Source organism: Physcomitrium patens, chromosome 21, assembly GCF_059467195.1.
Source record: "Physcomitrium patens ecotype Gransden chromosome 21, ASM5946719v1, whole genome shotgun sequence".
In the NCBI taxonomy this organism is placed as follows: domain Eukaryota; kingdom Viridiplantae; phylum Streptophyta; class Bryopsida; order Funariales; family Funariaceae; genus Physcomitrium; species Physcomitrium patens.
The window spans coordinates 3625950-3646927 of NC_143430.1; the positions used below are offsets into that span (position 1 = coordinate 3625950).

The window sequence follows — 20978 nt, forward strand, 5'->3', positions numbered from 1 at the left end:
AGAAAATTCTATTCAAGTACGCATCATTTTTAAATTATTTAATTCATTTTTAAATTAATAATATTTTTAATATTACATAATTTAAGGAACCAAGTACAAATTTATGTACACCTTTTAGGTAAAATTGCATGTTTGTGAATAAGATTTTTGGAAGTTACATAGTTTAAACTAGAAGGTTTCTACACATAAAATCTTAAAAAATATGTTTCTTTTTATCATACTATCAGAATACAACACAAAGTTTGATAATATTTCATTCCAACCAAATTACTATAAAAAATTAATAACAAAAATAAAAAATATATATATATCAACAATTTAAAACTTATGTTTTTTTTTTTTTTTTTTTTTTTTTTTTTAATCTCTTACAAGTTCCTAATATTATTTGATACTTGATAAACTATAATTTTGGAAACAAAAAAAAATCTATATTTATCAGTCACTTATTTAGTAAGAAATGATTTTCTTAGTAAGTTATGCCTAAAAATAATCGCACATATATAATAATAGTATCATAGATTTTTAAAAATAATTTATGTTCATTATTTAATAGATTATAAAAAATGAAAAAAATAAAAAAACAATAAATTATCAATTATGTATATATAAATATATATTTAGATACATACAAGATTAAAGTAAATGTTCATATGTGTATATATATATATAAATGAATTAATTATATTTTCAAAACCAAAAATTGAATTGCTATCAAAAAAATCTATAAAAAATAAAAGAAATAATAATATTTTTTATAATATATTTTTTAAAATAACTTGTGTGTAATTTTTTTAAATAATCATTTGAACTACGTAAAAAAATTATTAATTTAAAAACATTCCTATGAAGTTTGAATTTAATTTTTATTATTGAGATTAGTTTACATCTTTGACTATTTTTATTATAAATATGTGCACAAGCTTGTCATCATTGCTAAATAAATATAAAAACTTAATATTGATTCTTTTATATATAAACTAGTGTTTAAGTTTGACATCATTACAAAATAGAATTGGCAACTTCACATTTTTAATTTATATTAATTTATAAAGATGCTTAATTTGAACATTATTATTAACTAAATTGGACAAACTTACATCTTTGACATTGTTTCTCATAAGTAGGTGTTCAAGCTTGATATCAATGCTAAGTGATTTATGCAATCTCATTGAGCAATTTCTTATTGCATTTGATATAAAGATGTATTTATAGAATAGAAGTAGAGATAAGTTATTACTATTATTATTATTATTATTATTATTTAATTTACAACAATTTATTGACTTACTTCAAATTTTGGGCAAGAATTAGAGTTAATTATACTTAATTTATTGAATAATGATTTTAATAAATATACATTTCATTAATAGGTAGTTATATCTAACTATTAAAAATATTATATCAAAGAAGTTTAAATTACCTTTATCAATAAAATCAAACAAAGATTGTAATTTGAAATGTCTCTAATGGATAGTATTTTTTTAAATTCAAATGTTTGTTTTGTTTTGTTTTGTTTTTTTTTCTTGTTTTTAAGTCTTTTTTATATAAAAAATATTTTTGTAGAATTATAGAGTATATTGGCTCCATGTATTTGTTGGTATTCTTCAAATAGTTTATTACTGTTTTGTCATTTAGAATTAGTTGGATTATGATTTAACTCTAAAAGAATACATTTTTGATAATATATAATGTTTACATAGAAATAATTTATTTATAATTATAATTATATATATATATATATATATATATATATATATTATAGGAGTTTTTATAAGAAGAAAGACAAAGACATTACTTCACTGTTAGTGTTGATATATTCATGATTGAAAATTTAAGAACTTGTCCATAAAAAAATTCAAGAACTAGAATAGGTAGAAATAAAAATAAAAATAAAAACTATAAGAAAGTAGGAAGAATGTGGATAATGTTTAATTTTTTTTAATTAAAGAAAAAATCGAATAGAATTAAAGAAATAAATACGCCATTTCAGATTAAAAATAAATAAATTAGTAATATTATTAGAAAAAAATAACAACTAAGTCTTTAAGTTACTTTCAAATGATAGAAGATAAAAGAACAAAGTGAGAACCAGTGGCTTTAGGAGGACAAATACATTTTAAAAGATTAAATACTTAAGTTATATTTTCTAATCATTTGTTTATTTTACATATTTTCATTCAACAACTTAAGTAGAACCATAAAAATTCTCTAATATCATCCTTTTACATATGTTTTTTTTACAAACATATGGTTTTAAATTAATAAAATATTTTAACAACCAATTTGTATTAAAAAGAGTCAATTGGCAACTACATAACATCCTTATGTTTAAACTTATTATCATGGCTATAAATAGATATGGATAACAAAAAAAATCTTGTACTTGATGATGTTGCCAAAGAAACGGAACCAATACAAAGAATATTCAAGGACTAATACATTGGTTTAAATTAATATTTCTTTGAAAAAAATAGAAAAACGAATTGATGGACCATAAGATTGGCTTAATCCAACAAAAAATATAATTGTAGGACACAAAGTCATGAAGATTACAATTCCAATTGATAATAAATACAGTATATAGAAAAAACTCAAGAGATTATTTAGCACAATTAAAAGTACTGTAAAACAATTCAAACATAAGAGACATATGAAGTATGAAAATGATCCAATTGAAAAAAACTCTAATTTAATTTCTTAAAAGAACTCTATCATGACTATTATGAAACTTTTATTACATCATTTCATAATTAGTCAATAAAACATCAATCAATGACTATAATATAATGATAATAATAATAATAGGTCATATTCAATAGTAAAATTGACTATGTCTAACAAAAATAGAAGCAATCCAAATAAGTATGTGTGTAAATTTCTAATTATCCATAATGTTAACAAAATTATAAACAAATCTCATTTGGGGCAAAGATATGAATCTAATCAAAAAGTTAAAAATGAATTAAATTTATGTATCATTTAGAAGAAAAAAGTAAAGAAAATTGAAACATATTTATAATTGAAAATAACTATAATTTGTTTTTAAATACATGGAAGCTAGGGAGACTTAAACAAAGACCAAAATATCATAAAAGCATTGATAAGATTAAGAGAAGCATTAATCTTGCCTTGGTACACACTAGCTACCATGGTTTAAGATGTAGGGGTTTGAGATTTTAGAAACCTAGGTGAATGAGTGCATGGCTTAATCCATGGTAGGACATGATTGAATATTTTCTAAAATTTTAAAAATCCTTTGCAAAGGCTAATTAAAATTAAATCATTTTTAGAATACTAGGTGATATATATATATATGTTAAATTTGAATTTCCTAATCTATTTCCTTGCTTATAAATATTTTTTAAAGACAAATTAACATCAAACAAAACAAAACCTTCTTAAAAAACCTGTTGTCAGATTTTTAACAATCAAATTTAATTGTGTATTATAATGTAGAAAGAGGGGAGAATGAAATATTATTATCCTACTAAAAATACATTCTTGCTTCAATTATAATGTCCATGTTACTTATATTTTAAAAAATATTTTTATATTTAAATTTAGAGGATTTACATTCAAAGTTGGTGATTTCTGAAGCAACCAAGGACTTGATATTTAAAAACGTTTTGAAATTGTTATTCAGACATACCTTTGTTATTTTCCGAAGTATAATAATTAAGGAATGCAAGAACATCTCTGCAATGTGCTATTGTTATAAATGATTTGATTATCCAATTGAAATTACGAAAAAAGAATAAAACGAAAATAGAAAGAAAATAAAATTACAACCAAAAAGAAGATTAAAGGATGTTAAAAAGGTGATAGTCTTTAAAATCGAGATGTTTTCTCAATAAACTTATCTTAAATTCGGAAAGAGAATAAAAATTTAAAACAGAAAAAAACATGTTAAATTACATATAAATAGTGAGAATACATTTATTTATTTATTTATTCATTTTAAATTAAATTTATATGTTATCAATAAATTCAGTTTGAAATAATTACATGTTTTATATTCTCCAAGTGGCAATTTTAGTTTTTGAATTATTCATGTTTTAGCAATGCAACCCTTCTCATACAATCACATTACAGAACATGATAAATTTTTATTCTATAACCCCTGATATTTTAGAAATATACCAAATGATAATTATGAAACCTATTTTGATATCACCAAAATGAAGTTTAATCCCCTGAGCCGATAACCGTGGATCACATTAGTACGTTCTGGTAATAAAATCCAAGTGCTTCCGAAATAAATATACATATGGAAGGAGGGGGAACATTCCAAAACCACTCTACACTTGATACAACACAAGACAAAAAGAAACAAAAACAATACGATAAAATAAAATAAAGATTAAAAGTTAAAAGTTGCTGGCTAAAAGTTAAAGTTGTTTCAATAACACCTTTAAGCAAAAAGAACGGTTCATATGGTCGAATGGGAACCCATGCATGTCCAAGCTTCATGTAATCAGAATCTCCAACCCCTGCTCAATATGACGTGGAGCTCATTTATTGGCTATTACCCCTCTAGTCTCCCCAGCTGGCAAGTGGCTCTGGACAACTAAACATACCCAGTTCCACGTGGATCAATTGAACCTGATTCAACATTCATCCATATAACGAATCGATATACACATTCATCGACGGCGAAGACAGAGAGAGTATCCTCACACTTCTGACTCGTTTATTGTTACGATTCCCTCCAGGTGTGAACGGGGAGGATTGGTGCACAGTCAGCATGCCACGGCAGCAGGATAAGACAGTGGTAACAGAAGCAAAGGCGCTGAAGTGGTCGCCTGCCATGTGGCCGCTAACGTGGTTGGCTGTGGGAATCTCCACGCCGAGCCGGCATCCGAGGCTGCGTCTCGGTGGTGCCACTACCACGTGAGCGTAGAATACAGGTACAACTACTCGGGTCACGGTGATAGGGTGAGAGCGTGGAAAAAGCGCGACTGCTCCTTCGAGATCTGTCCGTCGATTCCTCTGGCTATGGCTACGTGCGCTTTCCATGGCCATGGTGGTGGTAGTGGTGTTGGTGGCGTCTGCTCGAAATCTGCGTCTCCGAATTGGCCCCGAGTTCTGTTTCGATTCATTCTCCCTGCGGGAGTACCACGCACGCCATCGCTCGATTGCCTCGCTTTCCAGCGAACCACCGCGCGATTCCGTCCGTTGCGCGACCGCAATTTCGGCCTTCCGGAGCGCGACCGACGCCACTTTTGAAAGCCCGTGGGCTGGTCTGGTAGAGCTAGTGATGTTAGCCCCCCGGAATTGAGAGGGAGAGACATTTTGGTAGCATAAATGCACTGTCATTTCGGGCACCGAGAATCTGCCTTCTCTCGGATGAGATGTTCTTGAATCCGTGAATCTGTCTCTCCTGTTTCGGTGCGCCTTGTGGTTGGAGTGGAGTTGAGATACTCAGTCGGAAGTCCGCACCCTTTCGTGATCCTTCTCTCCCTGGGTCTTTGGTTTGTGATAGATTCTGGTGAGACTTTTGGTTTCGATTTTTGTGGAGGAAGATCGCGGAGGCGATTTCAAGCGTAGGCAGGGACTCGCGCTGAGAATTGTTGTCAGGGAAAGATTCCCTTTCTGTCTGAGGCCTTGTAATATTTGTCGTTTGGGAGCTTAGCGATCGGGGATTTGCCTTAGTCACTTGATTTTGTACATAAGGAGTGTTCTGTGGCGTCCCGCTGTTCAATTAACTTAATTTGTATATAAAACTTGCCAACGCTTCTCTCTGTTGTACATAAAAGAGTTGCGCCTGGAGAAAACTAAATCTGTCGAAATCTCTTGTCTTGGAGGTTATTGTATGGGCTCGATTCGTGAATAATTCTTTTCATGAACCAGCTTTACAGTTGTTCAGCTCTTCTTCACTACGCTGTGATTTTTATTTTTATTTTTATCTTTGTGTAAAGATTCTTCAATCTCTGCGTAGCCATGGAAGTCCTTGCAAGCGCAGTGACCATGCGCATTTCAGTTCTATCACCTTCTCCCACCGATTTCTGCCCAAACGTTCATAGGAGGTGTCAAGCAGCACCGTATAGGAAAAGCACAGGAGGATTCAACTCTGTCCTCGCGCGGCACCACGAAGGTTTGCGGTCGTCGTCTGCGGTGGATGTCTTGCGACCTTTATCTCTATCCGAGGGCTTTGACGTAGCTGTTAATTCGCACCTGGCAACGGGGAGAAGTAACGGACAGCAGAGTCGCGGAGTCGTCACGGCAGTATTCGAGAGGTTTACCGAGAGGGCGATCAAGTCCGTGATGCTGGCGCAAAGGGAAGCCAAAGCCCTTGGAAAACGGGAAGTCGGCACAGAGCAACTGTTGCTGGGGTTGATAGCGGAGGATAGAGGCAGCGAAGGCTACCTCGGCTCTGGTGTTACGATTGAGAGAGCCAGGGAGGCCGTAAAGAGCTTGTTGGATGAATCCGATGGCAGCGATTTGCTTGGACCAGCTACAGATGTTCCATTTTCTCATGGAAGCAAGAGAGTGTTCGAAGCGGCACTGGAACACTCTAAAAAGATGGGACATAATTATATTGCTCCAGAGCACATTGCGATTGCTCTGTTGGCCGTGGATGATGGAGGTGCTAGCAATGTCCTGGACAAGTAGGTGTCTTCCCTCTCTTGATAGTAATTTAAAAGGAATTCCGTTTGAGTAGGAAAACATGTTGCATGGCTCTGAGCTATGCGTGTTCCATATCAGTAGTCCTTGGGCATCTACATTTGCACTTGATTATTAGAGACTCACATTGATGATCCTGACTTTGTATTCAGATCCTGTAATTGTATGACCGTGAAGAAGTCTTTCACTTGGTTAGTTCCACATTCCTGCTGATGCAGGAACACATTGAAATAGTCTACTGATTTTGAACTGTTCCGTTATGGTCATCAGATTGGGTGTGAAGAAGGGGAAATTACAGTCAGAGGCTGTGGCGAAGCTGCAGGGTGAGCTGGAGAAGGAAGGTCGTGCAGCATCGTCATCGGTTGCCATGCCACAGAAGGCAGCCGCTGGCGCCGCCGCGTCTACGCGCCCATCTTCAAGAAAAGGTTAGTTTATTCGTTTGCTTGCTGGTTCACCTCTGTGCAAATCTGATCTGTGTAGTCGTTTGATCAAAATTAGGTTTATTTCCTGCACAGAAATCAGCTTACAACTGGGGTGTGAAGATTATTGTGGGGGTTTTCAGTAAGGTGAATCGGGAGCCTATACTACACTTGCAAATGTTGCGTGGCAGCATTTATTCGACACCTAGGAATATGGGACTTTTACGTATCAGTTGATGATGATGTTTGGGTGGAATTGATAAACAGAAAAAGGGGCTTTGCACGATTTCTGCGTTGACATTACGGCTCAAGCTGCTGAGGGCAAAATTGATCCAGTAATTGGTCGCGACAAAGAAGTGCAGCGAGTGGTTCAAATCCTTGGCCGACGAACGAAGAATAATCCAATCCTATTGGGAGAACCTGGTGTCGGAAAGACTGCAATCGCGGAGGGACTCGCGATGCGAATATGCAAAGGCGATGTCCCTGATTTTCTGATTGTGAGTCATTTTGGAAGATCTATTTGCGACCGTCGCAGATTTGCTTCAGCGCTGGTTTCTGAACCTTTATCTTTTGCTGTGGTTGCAAAGCTGTGGTCTATTTTACAATGGACCATTAGCATGTTGCGCCATTATGAAAGTTGGGTTCTTAGTCTTTAAGTTCCTCACATGGATCTGAAGTTCTTTTTAGGCGAGGTTTAGTAGCCTATGTCTCTGCTTGTGTATTTGTCTCAATATAGAACACTTGCAGGATAAGCGGGTGATGTCATTGGACATGGGATTGCTGCTTGCTGGAGCCAAGGAACGTGGTGAAATGGAGACACGGGTGACCAATCTAATTGAAGAGACTCGAACTGCAGGTATGATCCTGGACATTTGAGTGTGGATATCGTCGGTACTAAGGGTCACTGTCATTGCGAATCGGATTGGTTGTGCGTTGAAAGATTGCTAATTCTTTGTTACAGCAGAAGTTTGCTAGCGTTGAATACGTGCGATTTTTGCCTAACAACGGTGTGTGGGTATACGTGCAGGGAATGTGATTTTACTAATTGATGAAGTGCACACACTAGTGGGCTCCGGTTCAGTCGGAAGAGGAGGTAGTGCAGGGGCAGGTTTGGACATTGCTAACTTGCTGAAACCTGCGCTCGCAAGAGGAGAGCTTCAGGTGACCATCTCATATATGGCTTTGATGAGTACTGATTATCATGAACATTTTGGATTTGCAAGTATATGTGGGGTTTTTCACAAGATCTGACTGTTTGTGGTGGTGTTTATGTGAGCAGTGTATTGGAGCAACTACCTTAGATGAACATCGCAAGCATATTGAGAAAGACAAGGCCCTAGCACGTCGCTTCCAGCCAGTAATGGTATTAGAGCCTTCACAGGTACAATCGTGTGTCTCAAGATCGTCCATTACACCCTAGGACAATCAGATGCTCACAACTCTGATAGTGAATGATGATCACCTTCTTTGAACTTGTTGTAGAGGTTAGAATGGACTTGGTCTGTTATATCTTGATTTTTTTCTTTACAGCAAAGCCTAACTTGGTGGAGATTGAGAGGACGAGGAGTAGGTGTTGTAAACAGAAGGGAACCAACTACCAGCTCGTTTAGTATGCCATGATGTAACTCGGGGGACTAACAAAGAATGATTACCAATTTCTTCTCTTAGCACCACATAAACAATTAAACGATGTTGTTGTAGTGCTTCCTTAGGGCTGCGTAGAAGTGATGAAGCCTAACCGGCTACCTTTTGAATGAGATTATTGAGATGTAACACCTGATAACAAGAGGCGTGCTGAAGGCTGATATGCTTTATCGCCCATTTCTTACGCGTAGTTCAATGTCGGTTTTGCAGGAGGATGCAGTGACTATTTTGATGGGGTTGCGTAGTAGATATGAAGAACACCACAAATGCCACATAACCAGCGAGGCAGTGGAGGCTGCCGTGTACCTAGCCTCCCGGTACATTGCTGACCGGTTCTTGCCCGATAAAGCAATCGACCTTTTGGATGAAGCTGGCAGCCGAGCTCGGATAAACTCTTTTAGGAAGAGGAAGGAGCGGCAAACTAGCATTTTAACCAAGTCTCCTAGCGAGATTTGGCAAGAGATTCGTGCTGTACAAGCTTCACAGGAAGCGGTAATTTGATTTTCCTGAAACCACGTGCGCATCTAGCAGATTGGGCTCTGTTTGGTTCGATGATGTGTATAAATGCATATTTAGGCAGAGATTCTGGTGTTTTGAGATACCTAACAAATTTTTAGGTTAGTGAAAGATGGGTTTTAGAGCGTTGTCAGCAGCATTTTGATGTAATTGTTGTTGTGTTCTTGTGTAGGCTCTAGTCACATCTTCTGGAAATAAGGATGTCCTGACAGGTGATCCGTCCAGCCTATCAACAACGGAATCAAGAATTGGGGACATGGACAATGAATCATTATCAGTGCCAGATAATGACGCTTTGGATGCGAGCATCGTCAGTGATGATGAGGAGTTTGCAGATGGGTATAGTCATAACCAAAGTGATGCAAAAAAGAAATCGAAGCTCACGTGACCACTTTGTGTGAATACTGCATGGGCATGGATAATGTTTGGGCGTGGTTTAGAATACAGTTTCGAAGCGTCTTTGTTGTCATCAGTGACTGGGTTTTGTGAATCCCGTGGCTCATTTTTGATGGAATTCTATCGTCTCTTGATTTCAAAGAGCTTACGATTTGTTTATTAATTTATTTTGGTAATGGTTGCAGACCTGTGGTCGTCGGACCTGGTGAAATTGCAGCGGTGGCGTCCATGTGGTCTGGTATACCGGTGGAACAGTTGACAAGCGACGAACAAATGAAATTAATGAATTTGGAGAAATCTCTCCAGACCCGTGTTGTGGGCCAAGACGATGCTGTGAATGCAATCTCTAGGGCTGTGCGGAGGGCACGCGTTGGATTGAAGGATCCAAACCGGCCTATTGCTGCGATGCTTTTCTGTGGTCCTACTGGGGTTGGAAAGACGGAGCTTACCAAAGCTCTGGCCCAGCACTACTTTGGATCGGTGAGTACTTAAAAATACCTGGGTGCATTCTCTGGATGTGTGTTAGAGAAGATCAATCGATCCACACCGTGCTTGGAGAGCTGAGAAATATGGTTTGGTTCTGATAGGCTGGTTCTGCGAAGGGAAGGAATGAAATGCTGCTATTACTGTCTTATATTTTGGAATGAAAATGGCACCTCATCTTACCACATGTGATATGGTTGCTTTTTCATCTTCATGTTTAGTGACTCTTTTGTAACGTATAGAACATGTCGGCTTTGCAGGAAGAGTCCATGATTCGTTTGGACATGAGCGAGTACATGGAGAGGCACACAGTGAGCAAGCTGGTTGGGTCTCCTCCAGGGTACGTAGGATATGGCGAAGGTGGTGTACTCACTGAGGCCGTGCGTCGACGTCCGTTTACAGTTATTCTTATGGATGAGATCGAGAAAGCCCATCCGGATGTCTTCAATATGCTGCTTCAAATCTTTGAAGATGGTCACCTGACCGATTCGCAGGGGAGAAAGGTTTCCTTTAAGAATGTTCTGATTGTGATGACATCTAACATAGGCTCACAGCAAATTGCTAAGGGGGGCAGTAGCAAAATCGGGTTTATATACTACAACTCCGACGAAGCAGATGGTGGAAAATACTCACAGTTGAAAGAACTTGTGATGGATGAACTGAAAGGCTACTTCAGGCCAGAGCTGCTGAACAGGCTGGACGAAGTTGTTGTGTTCAGGTCGTTAGAGAAATCTCAGGTACAAAGTTGTTTTATCCTGGAAAGTTCTCTTTTACTTGTGTTATACGAGGATCGGGTTGCAGGCCGAATCATCTGTTGTAATGAATCAATTGTTAGCTTATATATGACATGAGTCGATTCATGTTGTCAGTAATGTCTTCATTCGGAATAGTGTGCCAAGTGTTGGCTCGTGAGTTAGTTTAATTGCCTTTGTTTCTTTGCATAACTCTTGGTTGCGGTGACTGGTGTGTCGTTGCAAAACAGGTGCGAGCTATTGTGGACATTATGCTACAGGAAACGAATTCGCGGTTGGCTGCTCGAGGACTAAATCTGGAAGTCTCGGAAGCTATGGTGAAGTTGATATGTGACCAGGGATATGATAGAAGCTACGGTGCCAGGCCTTTGAGGCGGGCAGTGATGAGTTTAGTTGAGGATAACCTCAGCGAATCGTTGCTGCAGGGCGAGTTCAAGGAAGGGGACACAGCTCTGTTAGATATTGATGAGACCGGAAATCCGAAGGTCTTCCGGATAGAGAAACCTGATGTCTGTGACCATGGCCTGTGCTTGCCCGAGTTGAAGACGGTGTCTATTTCGTCTCCCACAGACTGAAGTTGATACAGACATGCGTGGTGAATATCACTTTTCTTGAGTTACAATTCGTGGAGGCAGGTTGAGTCAGTGCGTTAATGGAACATGGAAAACACTTTTCATTCCAGCAATCCTGGATACGTCTAGCAGATGTGTTTGGTTTACTTAGCAGTGTCAAAACTATTATATGATCGTACATTAGTTTGTCAACAGAATGTAGGGTTCCGTTGTACATAGACTTCGTGTATACTCAAGTACAGTGTTTGGATATTGATTCTTCGTGCCAACATTTTTTCAATTTGCAGTGAAAGCTATCTGTCAAATGGCCCTATTCATTCACCTGTGTTGTTATTCACCCTTAATCCATTCCATTAGTAGAAGTTTTTAATTTAGTGCTTCCTAATTCTTTAAAATAGTTAGGTTGTCCTTTGGCACTACAGCTAAGATTATTGTCGGTGGTTGTTTATTCATTTGATTAATATGAATACAATGTCCCTATTTACGATGATGATGATGATTACCAGTAATTTCCACATGAATGTATTTCAACTGCATTGGTAAAAATAATGTGAATAGTAGTATTTTTTTTGATAATACTATGGAGATAATTTCATAACATATAATATTTACATTTTACTTTTTTTTTCTTCCTGGAAGAACGACAAATAATGATAGAAAATTCACTTTGCAGACTAATTCAAGTGGTTACAATTTTAAGTTTTTTCATAAGTTTATTTTAATTAAATGTGGTATTTCTTTAGGGCTAATTTGTGTGTAGTGTCAACAAAATATCAAATCAACGTGCAATATATATATCAGTGATTATGAAATTGTAAGATTGGCAAACAGCTTAAATTAAATAATTTTATATTCTTAACTATTTAGTTAAAATAAACATGTATGTCCTACTTTATTTCATTTGAATGTTTCATTGAAATTATCACTTAAGCATTGTGAAGAAATTTTAGATTCCATTTCTGCTACCTATTTTTGTAAGTTACATGTCTATAATCAAAGATTTTTATTTTTATTTTTATTATTAAAGTTGCCCTTATTCTATAGGTAATGTAGATATGAAACTCTATAAAAGTTATGAAAAGCTACACATGAAAAAATTAGACAAACAACTTGACAAAGGCATAGCATAGCTTTGCAATTGGGATAGAACATGGATGGCAAAGAACTTATTAGGAACCAATGAAGATAAGACAATTAAGTAAAACTTAAAAATTCATGAGACATGATTAATCATCCCCAAATTAGAAGCACCCAAGATAGTGTATATTTAACAAAACATACTTTTAAAAATACAAATATTATAAAAACAACATAAATTTTGCACTTTAGTTTGCTCTTAACTAATGTGTTTGGGCTAAGGATTGCATTGTAACCACCCTTTACCATTAATACATAAGATCTACCCCACTTGTGTTAAAAAAAGACAAGAATGTACAAAATCATTTTTTTTTTAAAAAAAAAAACTTTAAAACATATTTAGCTTTATTTTTTTTGTTAGTTTTTTTAAAAAATAAAAAATAAAAAATATTCCAATAAATGCTTTTAAATAAAACAAAGACACACTTATACATATACATATATAATTTTAAAAACTTTAAATATAAACATTAAAATTTATAATAAAAAATATATCATTATAAAGAATTTACATCTATAACTATGTTTACATGTTATATATTAACATGTTATCGTTTAAAAATATGTGCACAAACCAAAAAAAGAGTGCACAATAAAAAAAAATTAAATGCCTTCTATTCTAAACTAACAAATTGGAATGGCATTAACTAACAAATTAGAATGGCATAACTTGTATTTTTAAGGGACAATATCACATATCTCTCTGTAATATATTGAAATATCAAGAATACCCCTACATTCTTGATAATAGCAAATATATCCCTAAAAGTTTTAATAATAGAAAATGTATCCTTGAGAATGTTAAGCTATCTCAAATCTGACAAAAGCACAGCTATTCTCATGGATTCCAATAAATGTTTTTATTTCACATGGGGCACAAAGCTCGTGCGCCTTTTATATTTTGTTTGTTCTGCTGCGGCTCTCTTGCCCGCAGCCCCTCGTCATCCATTGTTGTCATCCGTCACCGAAGCTCGCCGCGCTCGCTTCTCCCGCAGAGCACTTGGTTCGTTTGTGGATTAGTTCCTCTAATTGCTGCTGAAATTGTTATGTTTCAGAATTGGGAGTTTTTGATGTGCAACAAGGACAAACACAGAATCGATGTTTCCGGCGCAAGGATTTCTAGAATCACAAAATTTGTACTCGTAGAAGTACTCATTGAACCATGGGAAGCATGCGATGACTATTGGAATGCCTCACACCAACGAAGCAAAATGAGACAAACGACCCTGAAACGAAATGAAACGAACAACGTGCCGTGTTGCTAATAAACACCGTCCAAGCAAGTATCTTATTTGAAAAGAATGCATATGTACAATATAAAACCTGGAAAATTGACCGAGTGGCTGATAAGGCCTCTACACACAACATCCTCGACAAAATCTTCGGTAGCTCAACGTTTACAGAATTGACTTCAGGGATTTTGCTTTCACAAAATTTTGACGCTTAATATCAGGCAGCTCGTCGTCAGATTCAATCATACTGACATCGATTGATTTATCCACTTCTGAAATGGGAGATGTCTTAACACCATCGTTTGGTATAGGGTTTGAAGGCTTCACTGGACTTTGTTCCTTTGACTATTCCTCGATTTTCTTAGACAAATTTCGGCCCGGCGGATCTAATCTCAGTGGCACTTGCTCAAAGAAAATCCTACTTCCGCAGGTTGAAAACATCTCTATCCCTTCTCATCATCCCGATTGCACCGGGGTCCACATATTACAGGGGTATATATATATATGATATTTTTCTTATTTTTAATTCTTAATATAAAAATATGTAACATCAATTATTGCTCTGATATCTATGATAGGGATAATAATATGAATGAAAATATAATGCGTTCAACCAAAATCAATCTCCAATTGTACAATTTGAGCCATAAATCGAACCCAATATGTACTAAAGCTTGGTGGATCTAATCCCATTCACATGGGCACATGTCCAATTAAGCTAGCAACTCTATTGTCGGATGAGATCTTATTAGAACAAAACAAAAGGTTATACTGCAACTTGTATTTTCTATCCACAATGGATGACATCATACAATCTATGTCCATCTGTTATATAATACAAAGAGACAAAGAAGTCTTTTAATTGACCATGAAGAAGAAAACTTAAAATTCAAGGAAAGGGGAGAAGAAGGGAATATGGAAATATGGAAATATGGAAACTAGAGCACATAAGAATGTGAGAATATGGGAACTAAGAAATATGGAAATAATGGAGCAAGGATAAAAAAAAAAGGATAGATGTGCCAAAGATTGCAATATCCAACGGCCAAGGTTTTTGCTAGTCTAACATGTAAGATAACTTGGATTTAATAAAAAGAGACAAAGAAGTCTTTTGATTGGTTGCAAAGAAAGAAACTTGCAAAACTTGGAGAATATAGAAACAAGAGAATATGAGAATGAAGGAATATTTGAATAAGAAAATGCAACAACATGAGAACTACGGAATATTAAAAAGTAGAAATAAGGAAGCATGAAAACTAACAAACATAGTAATGAAGAAGCATAGATGAAAACAACTTTCATAAATATATTACTTTCAAAGTAAAACAAGGATCTTATATATATATATATATATATATGCATATAATCTAAAAGTCTTTTTTTTAATTTATTTATTTATTAATAATTTTTTAATAAATTTATAAAATTTATGGTAGCCATAACAAAGGCACAATAAAGAAAAAATTGACATTGCTTGATCTGCATCAACACTTGATGCAACATCCCTAAGAAGAAGATTTTTTGCACTTAATGTAGCTTACATCTAATGCCTTGCTTGACTACTTCTTGTACTAATATATTGATCTTTCTTTAGCTTCAATCCTCTAAGTGTTGAGTTTGGTGCTCTCATATTTGCATTATGCTTGAACCCAGTCTTGACTCTAATAACACAAGGTTCTCTATGGAGGTTGTTATGTTAAAGTCCACCATATTTAGAAAAGCCTTGGATTCTAGCTAATATCCAAACTAAACAACAAACTTATATTTTAAATATGAATGCATAATAAGACCTACGGAATATAAGTTGGACAAGCTTTGCCATATGAATTGATTAATTAGAGTGAGTTTTAAATATTGAGATTGCATGTAGATTTATTCATTGGATTTAAAGCATGTATTTAGAACTTGTTTTTGCATGAAGATAGTAGAGGTCTTAAAATCACACCATGAAACTATGCAATGTTGAGAATTATAGATTATTCTTTACTTGCACCAAAAATAACATCTTAATGCATGTAGTGTCAAAATTTTCTTCTTGTACAAAGTTAATTGGTATAATCAATGAATGGAGATGATGCTCTTTTCTTTAGGATTTGTTCTAGGTTTTGTTATGATCACTATTACATTGCAATATCATTTATTTAATTATTTATTTCTTTGATGAATTTAAACATTGTTTCTTACATATGGTAATATTCCATACAAATAAAAGAAAAAATACCATCAAACATACATCCAACAAAGAATATATATATATATATATATATATCAAAAATTCATATAGGACCAAAATTCTTTGCCATGCTTATTTACCTAGGTACCTCAAAGGCATTGATGTTCATAAGATATATTTAAGATGCATTATTTCATAAGGATAAAACATGTTTATATTCAATAATAATACAAAAAATAAATAGAAAGTTTATTTTTTTCACCCACTTAGGTTTAGAATCTAATATTGTATTTATAATGAGAATCTTAATTATCTCAATTATATCAAAGTTTCCATCATTTTTTCTACTTCTTTCTATTTTTTTAATGGCAAAGAATAGGTAGCAACCTTGAGCATAAGCAACTTGCATCTTTTGAATTCTAACCCTATACTATGACTAATATGTATAGAATGCATTTATTCACTCTCATGACACATCAAGCAATAACTAGCTCCTTAAATACTTCTAATTGATAGACATCTATTAAACATGACATCTTTTTAGAGAATATTAATAGATATCATATCTAATATCATATCTAACTTATTATTAATATGATAGTAGTGTTAAAGAAGGTGACAACTCAATTGCATCTAAACATGATAATTATATTTGAAGTAGGTCTTTATCTTAGAGTCAAGTCTAAAATTGAACTATATTGTTATTAAATCAAATTTCTAGGAAGAAAGTATATCTAAAGTCATGTTTGAATTAGACAATATGACATAAGAAAGACATATAAAAATGGTATACACAAAAGAAAACTTTGTATATTTTATTTTTCAACTAAGAATCACAAAATCAAGCTCTAAGTGTCAATTTCACCAATCAAGCTTAACATGGTCAAAATTTGGTGTTGTAGAAAGAAAAAATGCAAGATGTGCTCAATGACAATCTAATAATCATGTTTAACCAAAATCAAACTATACAATTTGAGCCATAAATCAAATCACACATATACTAAAACTTTGTAGATCAAATCCCATTTACATGGGCACGTAATCAACTCAACTAGCGATCCTACTATTAAATGAAATTTCATTAGAATTCAAGAGAGTTTTGCATTGTAGATTGCAATTTGCATCTACAATAAATGATTTCATATAGTCTTAATCCATCTTTTATACAAGACATCTTGGATATAGCATCTTGGATATAAGAAACAAAGAAGTCTTTTGATTGGCCATGAAGAAGGGAATTTAGAAAACTTGGGGAATACAAGAAATAAGAGAATTTTTTATAACATCGGAATATGGGAATGCAAAAGCATGAATGAACAAGAAAATGTATGAATGTACCAAAGATTGTAATGTCCAACAATACATGTTTTTGCTAGTCTACTTTAAAATACAACTTGGGTATAATACAAAAAAGCAAAAAAGTCTTTTGATTGGTTGTGAAGAAAGAAATGCAAGGAAAGCAGGGATGCAAGAGATTGTTATGTCTTACCTCATACGTTTCTGCTAGTCTATTATATGAAACAACTTGGGTATAAGACAAAAGAGCATTATCATTGGCCAAACATGAGAATCCTTTCTAAAATAAACGGGAGGAGGAAACATTTAGAACAATACCGACAGTGCAATGCTGAGAGTCGCACCATGAAATTGAGCAATGATGAGAACTAGCGAGACGGCGCTTTATTCTTCACTTGCACCAGTAATAACAGAATCTTCATGTATGTGGTGTCAGAATTTTCGAAGTAAATATCTACGCGGCGGCTTAATGATGTCGTGTGCCCAACAACAACCGTGAACAGATGCCAGAGTTGCACGTTGACGACGCAAGGTCTTACAAAATCTGTGCGACCGGGGCACCAGAGCATGAAGTGCGTGTTCTCAGCCTAAGTTAGCATATAAACTCCACAGGGCAACTCTAAAATTCAATGTTTTGTGACACTTGCAGTAGGCGAATTCCTTCTTTGGACATTGTACAGCTCGCTCCTATAAGAATAGAACATCGTCAATTACTCTCTCAAGGAGCAGCAATGGTGAAAATTCTACTTAACGAGGACAACTTCGGATACGGATCCGAGATTTTCATTCCCAATGTTATTTCCTGTGGCGCTGTGGCCGTCAAGACCAAGAACGGCTTCATAGGGTTTCACTTCTTCCCGACCACAACCAGAGAACAGATCGTCGCTGCCATGAATTACGCAGCAAAAACGCTCCTCCCTGTCGCCGGCTCGGTGGAAGCTACGGCCTTCTTTGTGGACAAAAATGTATTTGGAACGGACAACGTTAACATCGTCAGGGACTCTTTTAAGGCTGCTTTCAAAGTAGACCTCAAAGTCGTCGCAAAACCAGCGGATGTGATGGCATATTCAGCAGATCTGTGGCTTCACGCGCCCGTAGACACCAAAGGCACCAGCTCTTGGTTAGGAGTGCGGAAACACACGAATGTCAAGCCGGTGACACAGCAAATTCTCAATCCACAGGTGTTGAAAATCAAGAATGACGGCGGAATTGAGAAGGCAGCCATCCAGCAATCACCGGGTGACGTTGGAAACGAGGACTACAGGGGCACACATATGCATGTTGAAGTGTGAGAGAAGACATCGTGGTTACAATCTTTGGTATCTCAGCACAAGATATGCCAGATGGAAGCTACCTTGACTTCCCATCAGTGCCGATTCTGCGCTGCAATTTTTATATATCCTAGTTGCTAATACGTTCGAGAACCAATATCATGTGCAAGCTTTCACTGTAATGCACTCGAGGTGTGTAAAATCGCCGACCTGGAGAGGACAAATGCTGCTCTTGAGAGGTTTCTGCATTGTGAGTGCCTCCACTTGAACTAAGAGACGCCCTGAGCATTCTCTCTGTCGTTGGGTCAATAGAATAAAAATGATATCCTGATGCATTGTTCTGTTCAAGCTCTCCGTGGCTCCCAGAACCGATATGTTCAGAGTTGCTGTAATCAGATACATTCTCGCTCAATAAAAGCTCGCACTAGTTGCCTTTCCGCACATCTGCGTACAATTTATAACAAGTTTGGTGTTGGCATCTTTCTCGTTAACAAAGTCTGGAAGTGCTGCAAATGCGAGCATTGGTACATCGAGAGTTGAAATGAGTTGCGTTTTGTCGTCTCCATCATGTCTAGCTGTTCATCAAAATTCCCAGGAACATCTGAAGAATCACACCGTTTATGAATGGCATTGCAAATTACATAGAACATCGAGCTGCGTTTACTCCAAAAAACGTAAGAAAAAGTAGAAATCGCATTTTAGAAAAAACCCAGAGTGGAATCTTCTACAGTGCTCATTCTACATCATCTACTTGCAAGTTTGCGGAGCAGATCGACAGCAACTTGCGGCCGAGGTTCTGAGAATGTTGAATTCGCATGAGGGATCGCAACTGCACTCATCTCTGTCACCATCAATGTTACAGTTAAAAGACCTCATGGGGTCCTCGATTTACACTAGGTCGTAGTGATTAACTTATTTCGAGTGTGAGCTTCTCTAGAGATCCCTTGTCCATGAGTATACTTGAACTGCACCTTGTTCTATCCAATTTCACTACTATTTACTAGCAGATTGTCTGGTTAGAATGGGTCACACCTGAGGGCTTGACTGTTGCAACAGATTACGATAGTGGAGTTTTTTTCGGACCAGATTATGATAGACAGATTGAAAGTGGATCAGCTTGGTGCAAAGTTTCGTCTATTGGCGGCAAGGAAATAAATATTGGCGCTCGACCCAGCTGCAAAGGGACAAGTGAGACAATGTAAGAATACACATGTTGATGGGAGAGATGTATGAGACTGCAAAAGCGTCAAATTGAACTGTTGTTTAAATAAGGTGAAATCCTTTTATTAAATACTATGAAATATTATATAAATAAATAAATAAATAAATAAATAAATAAATACATATTCCCAATCTTAGTATTTGAACTATATTATATAATACAGCTCCCACTACAATAAAAGAATTGGAGCTATTAAACAATAAAATATAAATTTTGAATATCAAAATAACAATAATAATAATAATAATAATAATAACAACAGTATTTATTATTATTATTATTATTATTATTATTTTTATTGTAATTTAAAAGTTTCAGGCGCCTAAGGATTGTGTTCTCATTTGAATCCGAGATTTGTTACCAGCGTGTTTTTTTTCACTCGGCTGCTTGGCCAACTGCTTGTTCAAACGAGCTTTTTCATTCATAACGCAACAAATGTTCTAGAACATGGTACTGATGGGGAGCCTGTGGTGCGCAGATTGGATTACCCAGGTGTTGGTCCAGAGCACAGTTTCCTGAAGGATGTTGGTCGAGCAGAGTACTTCAGCGTGACTGATGATGAAGCCCTGGAAGGTAAGAAGAACACTGCAGTAGAATTTCACTTCAAATTCGTCATCTCGTTGTTTTGAGCTTTCTCATGCTTCTAGGTAAGGTCAATTGCAGCAGTTCCTGATTACATATCATTAGTCTCAAAAGTTTAGAGGTTCCGCGGCATTCATCATGGAGACACTGTATGGGTTATAAACACTTCCAAGTTTGTGTTCTCTCATCAGCTACCTTGCTAACGGTACTGTCGCTCTTTTTTGTTGCCAATGCAGCATTCCAGAGGTTGTCCAAGCTGGAGGGTATCATTCCGGCACTGGAGACATCTCATGCCCTAGCTTTCTTGGAAAAACTTTGCCCTACACTTGAAGACGGTACCCGAGTGGTCCTCAATTGCAGTGGTCGTGGTGACAAGGATGTCAACAGCGTCATTGGTTACTTGAAAGGAAAGTACTGAATCTCAGTATGAAGATTGTGGGGAATGTCTCACTTCAATTATTGTCATTCCACGTTTTTTTGCAATGAGTTTTTCCAGCCTCTTTAAGAATTGGTAAGGCAGAGAAGATGTCTCGTCTTTGCGGGCCATTGTTGTAATCGAGAGCAGTGCATTATCTGCGCTGAACAGATATCAGTCTGGAGGTATTTAGGTTTAATACACAGAACATGGAGTTCTTTTATATCCTTTTTCTGCCTTAAGG

General features: G+C 35.7%; 2 protein-coding genes and 2 long non-coding RNA genes across 6 annotated transcripts; 2 read left to right on the forward strand and 2 right to left on the reverse strand.

Moving 5' to 3' along the window:
* Positions 1-2265: 2265 nt before the first annotated feature.
* LOC149986694 (uncharacterized) lies at positions 2266-5316 on the reverse strand. Of its 3 annotated transcripts, XM_090245618.1 has the most exons (3): positions 4678-5316; positions 4141-4567; positions 2266-3696 (listed from the first exon to the last, which is right to left on the reverse strand). In XM_090245618.1, exons 1-2 carry the CDS (start codon positions 5314-5316, stop codon positions 4526-4528), a joined length of 681 nt encoding a protein of 226 aa, XP_090101744.1. In that variant the 3' UTR covers positions 2266-3696; positions 4141-4525. The 3 variants fall into 3 exon arrangements, with proteins under 3 accessions (XP_090101744.1, XP_090101742.1, XP_090101743.1); XM_090245616.1 differs by having other exon boundaries at positions 4141-5316; XM_090245617.1 differs by having other exon boundaries at positions 4006-5316.
* Positions 5317-5347: 31 nt separating this feature from the next.
* Positions 5348-11727, forward strand: LOC112273936 (chaperone protein ClpD, chloroplastic). Its single transcript, XM_024503011.3, has 11 exons — positions 5348-6608; positions 6895-7049; positions 7311-7540; positions 7791-7899; positions 8071-8204; positions 8323-8424; positions 8898-9179; positions 9376-9542; positions 9785-10079; positions 10343-10819; positions 11065-11727. Exons 1-11 carry the CDS (start codon positions 5941-5943, stop codon positions 11407-11409), a joined length of 2964 nt encoding a protein of 987 aa, XP_024358779.1. The 5' UTR covers positions 5348-5940; the 3' UTR covers positions 11410-11727.
* On the reverse strand, positions 11130-14007 carry LOC149986695 (uncharacterized). The gene is made up of 2 exons (XR_016499650.1): positions 13867-14007; positions 11130-13575 (listed from the first exon to the last, which is right to left on the reverse strand). It is a non-coding gene; the product is annotated as an uncharacterized LOC149986695 (long non-coding RNA).
* A 62-nt stretch (positions 14008-14069) lies between these two features.
* LOC141044705 (uncharacterized) lies at positions 14070-14826 on the forward strand. The gene is made up of 2 exons (XR_012216371.2): positions 14070-14205; positions 14354-14826. It is a non-coding gene; the product is annotated as an uncharacterized LOC141044705 (long non-coding RNA).
* The last annotated feature ends 6152 nt before the right edge of the window (positions 14827-20978 follow it).

What these genes read in the sequence shown, in the direction of transcription:
- LOC149986694 (XM_090245616.1), bottom strand. Translation starts at nt 5,316, where the DNA reads ATGACAGTGCATTTATGCTACCAAAATGTCTCTCCCTCTCAATTCCGG.
- LOC112273936 (XM_024503011.3), top strand. Translation starts at nt 5,941, where the DNA reads ATGGAAGTCCTTGCAAGCGCAGTGACCATGCGCATTTCAGTTCTATCA. An exon ending in CCCAGCACTACTTTGGATCG is followed by an intron (nt 10,080 to 10,342) that starts GTGAGTACTTAA and finishes TCGGCTTTGCAG; the next exon opens with GAAGAGTCCATGATTCGTTT. An exon ending in GGTCGTTAGAGAAATCTCAG is followed by an intron (nt 10,820 to 11,064) that starts GTACAAAGTTGT and finishes GTTGCAAAACAG; the next exon opens with GTGCGAGCTATTGTGGACAT.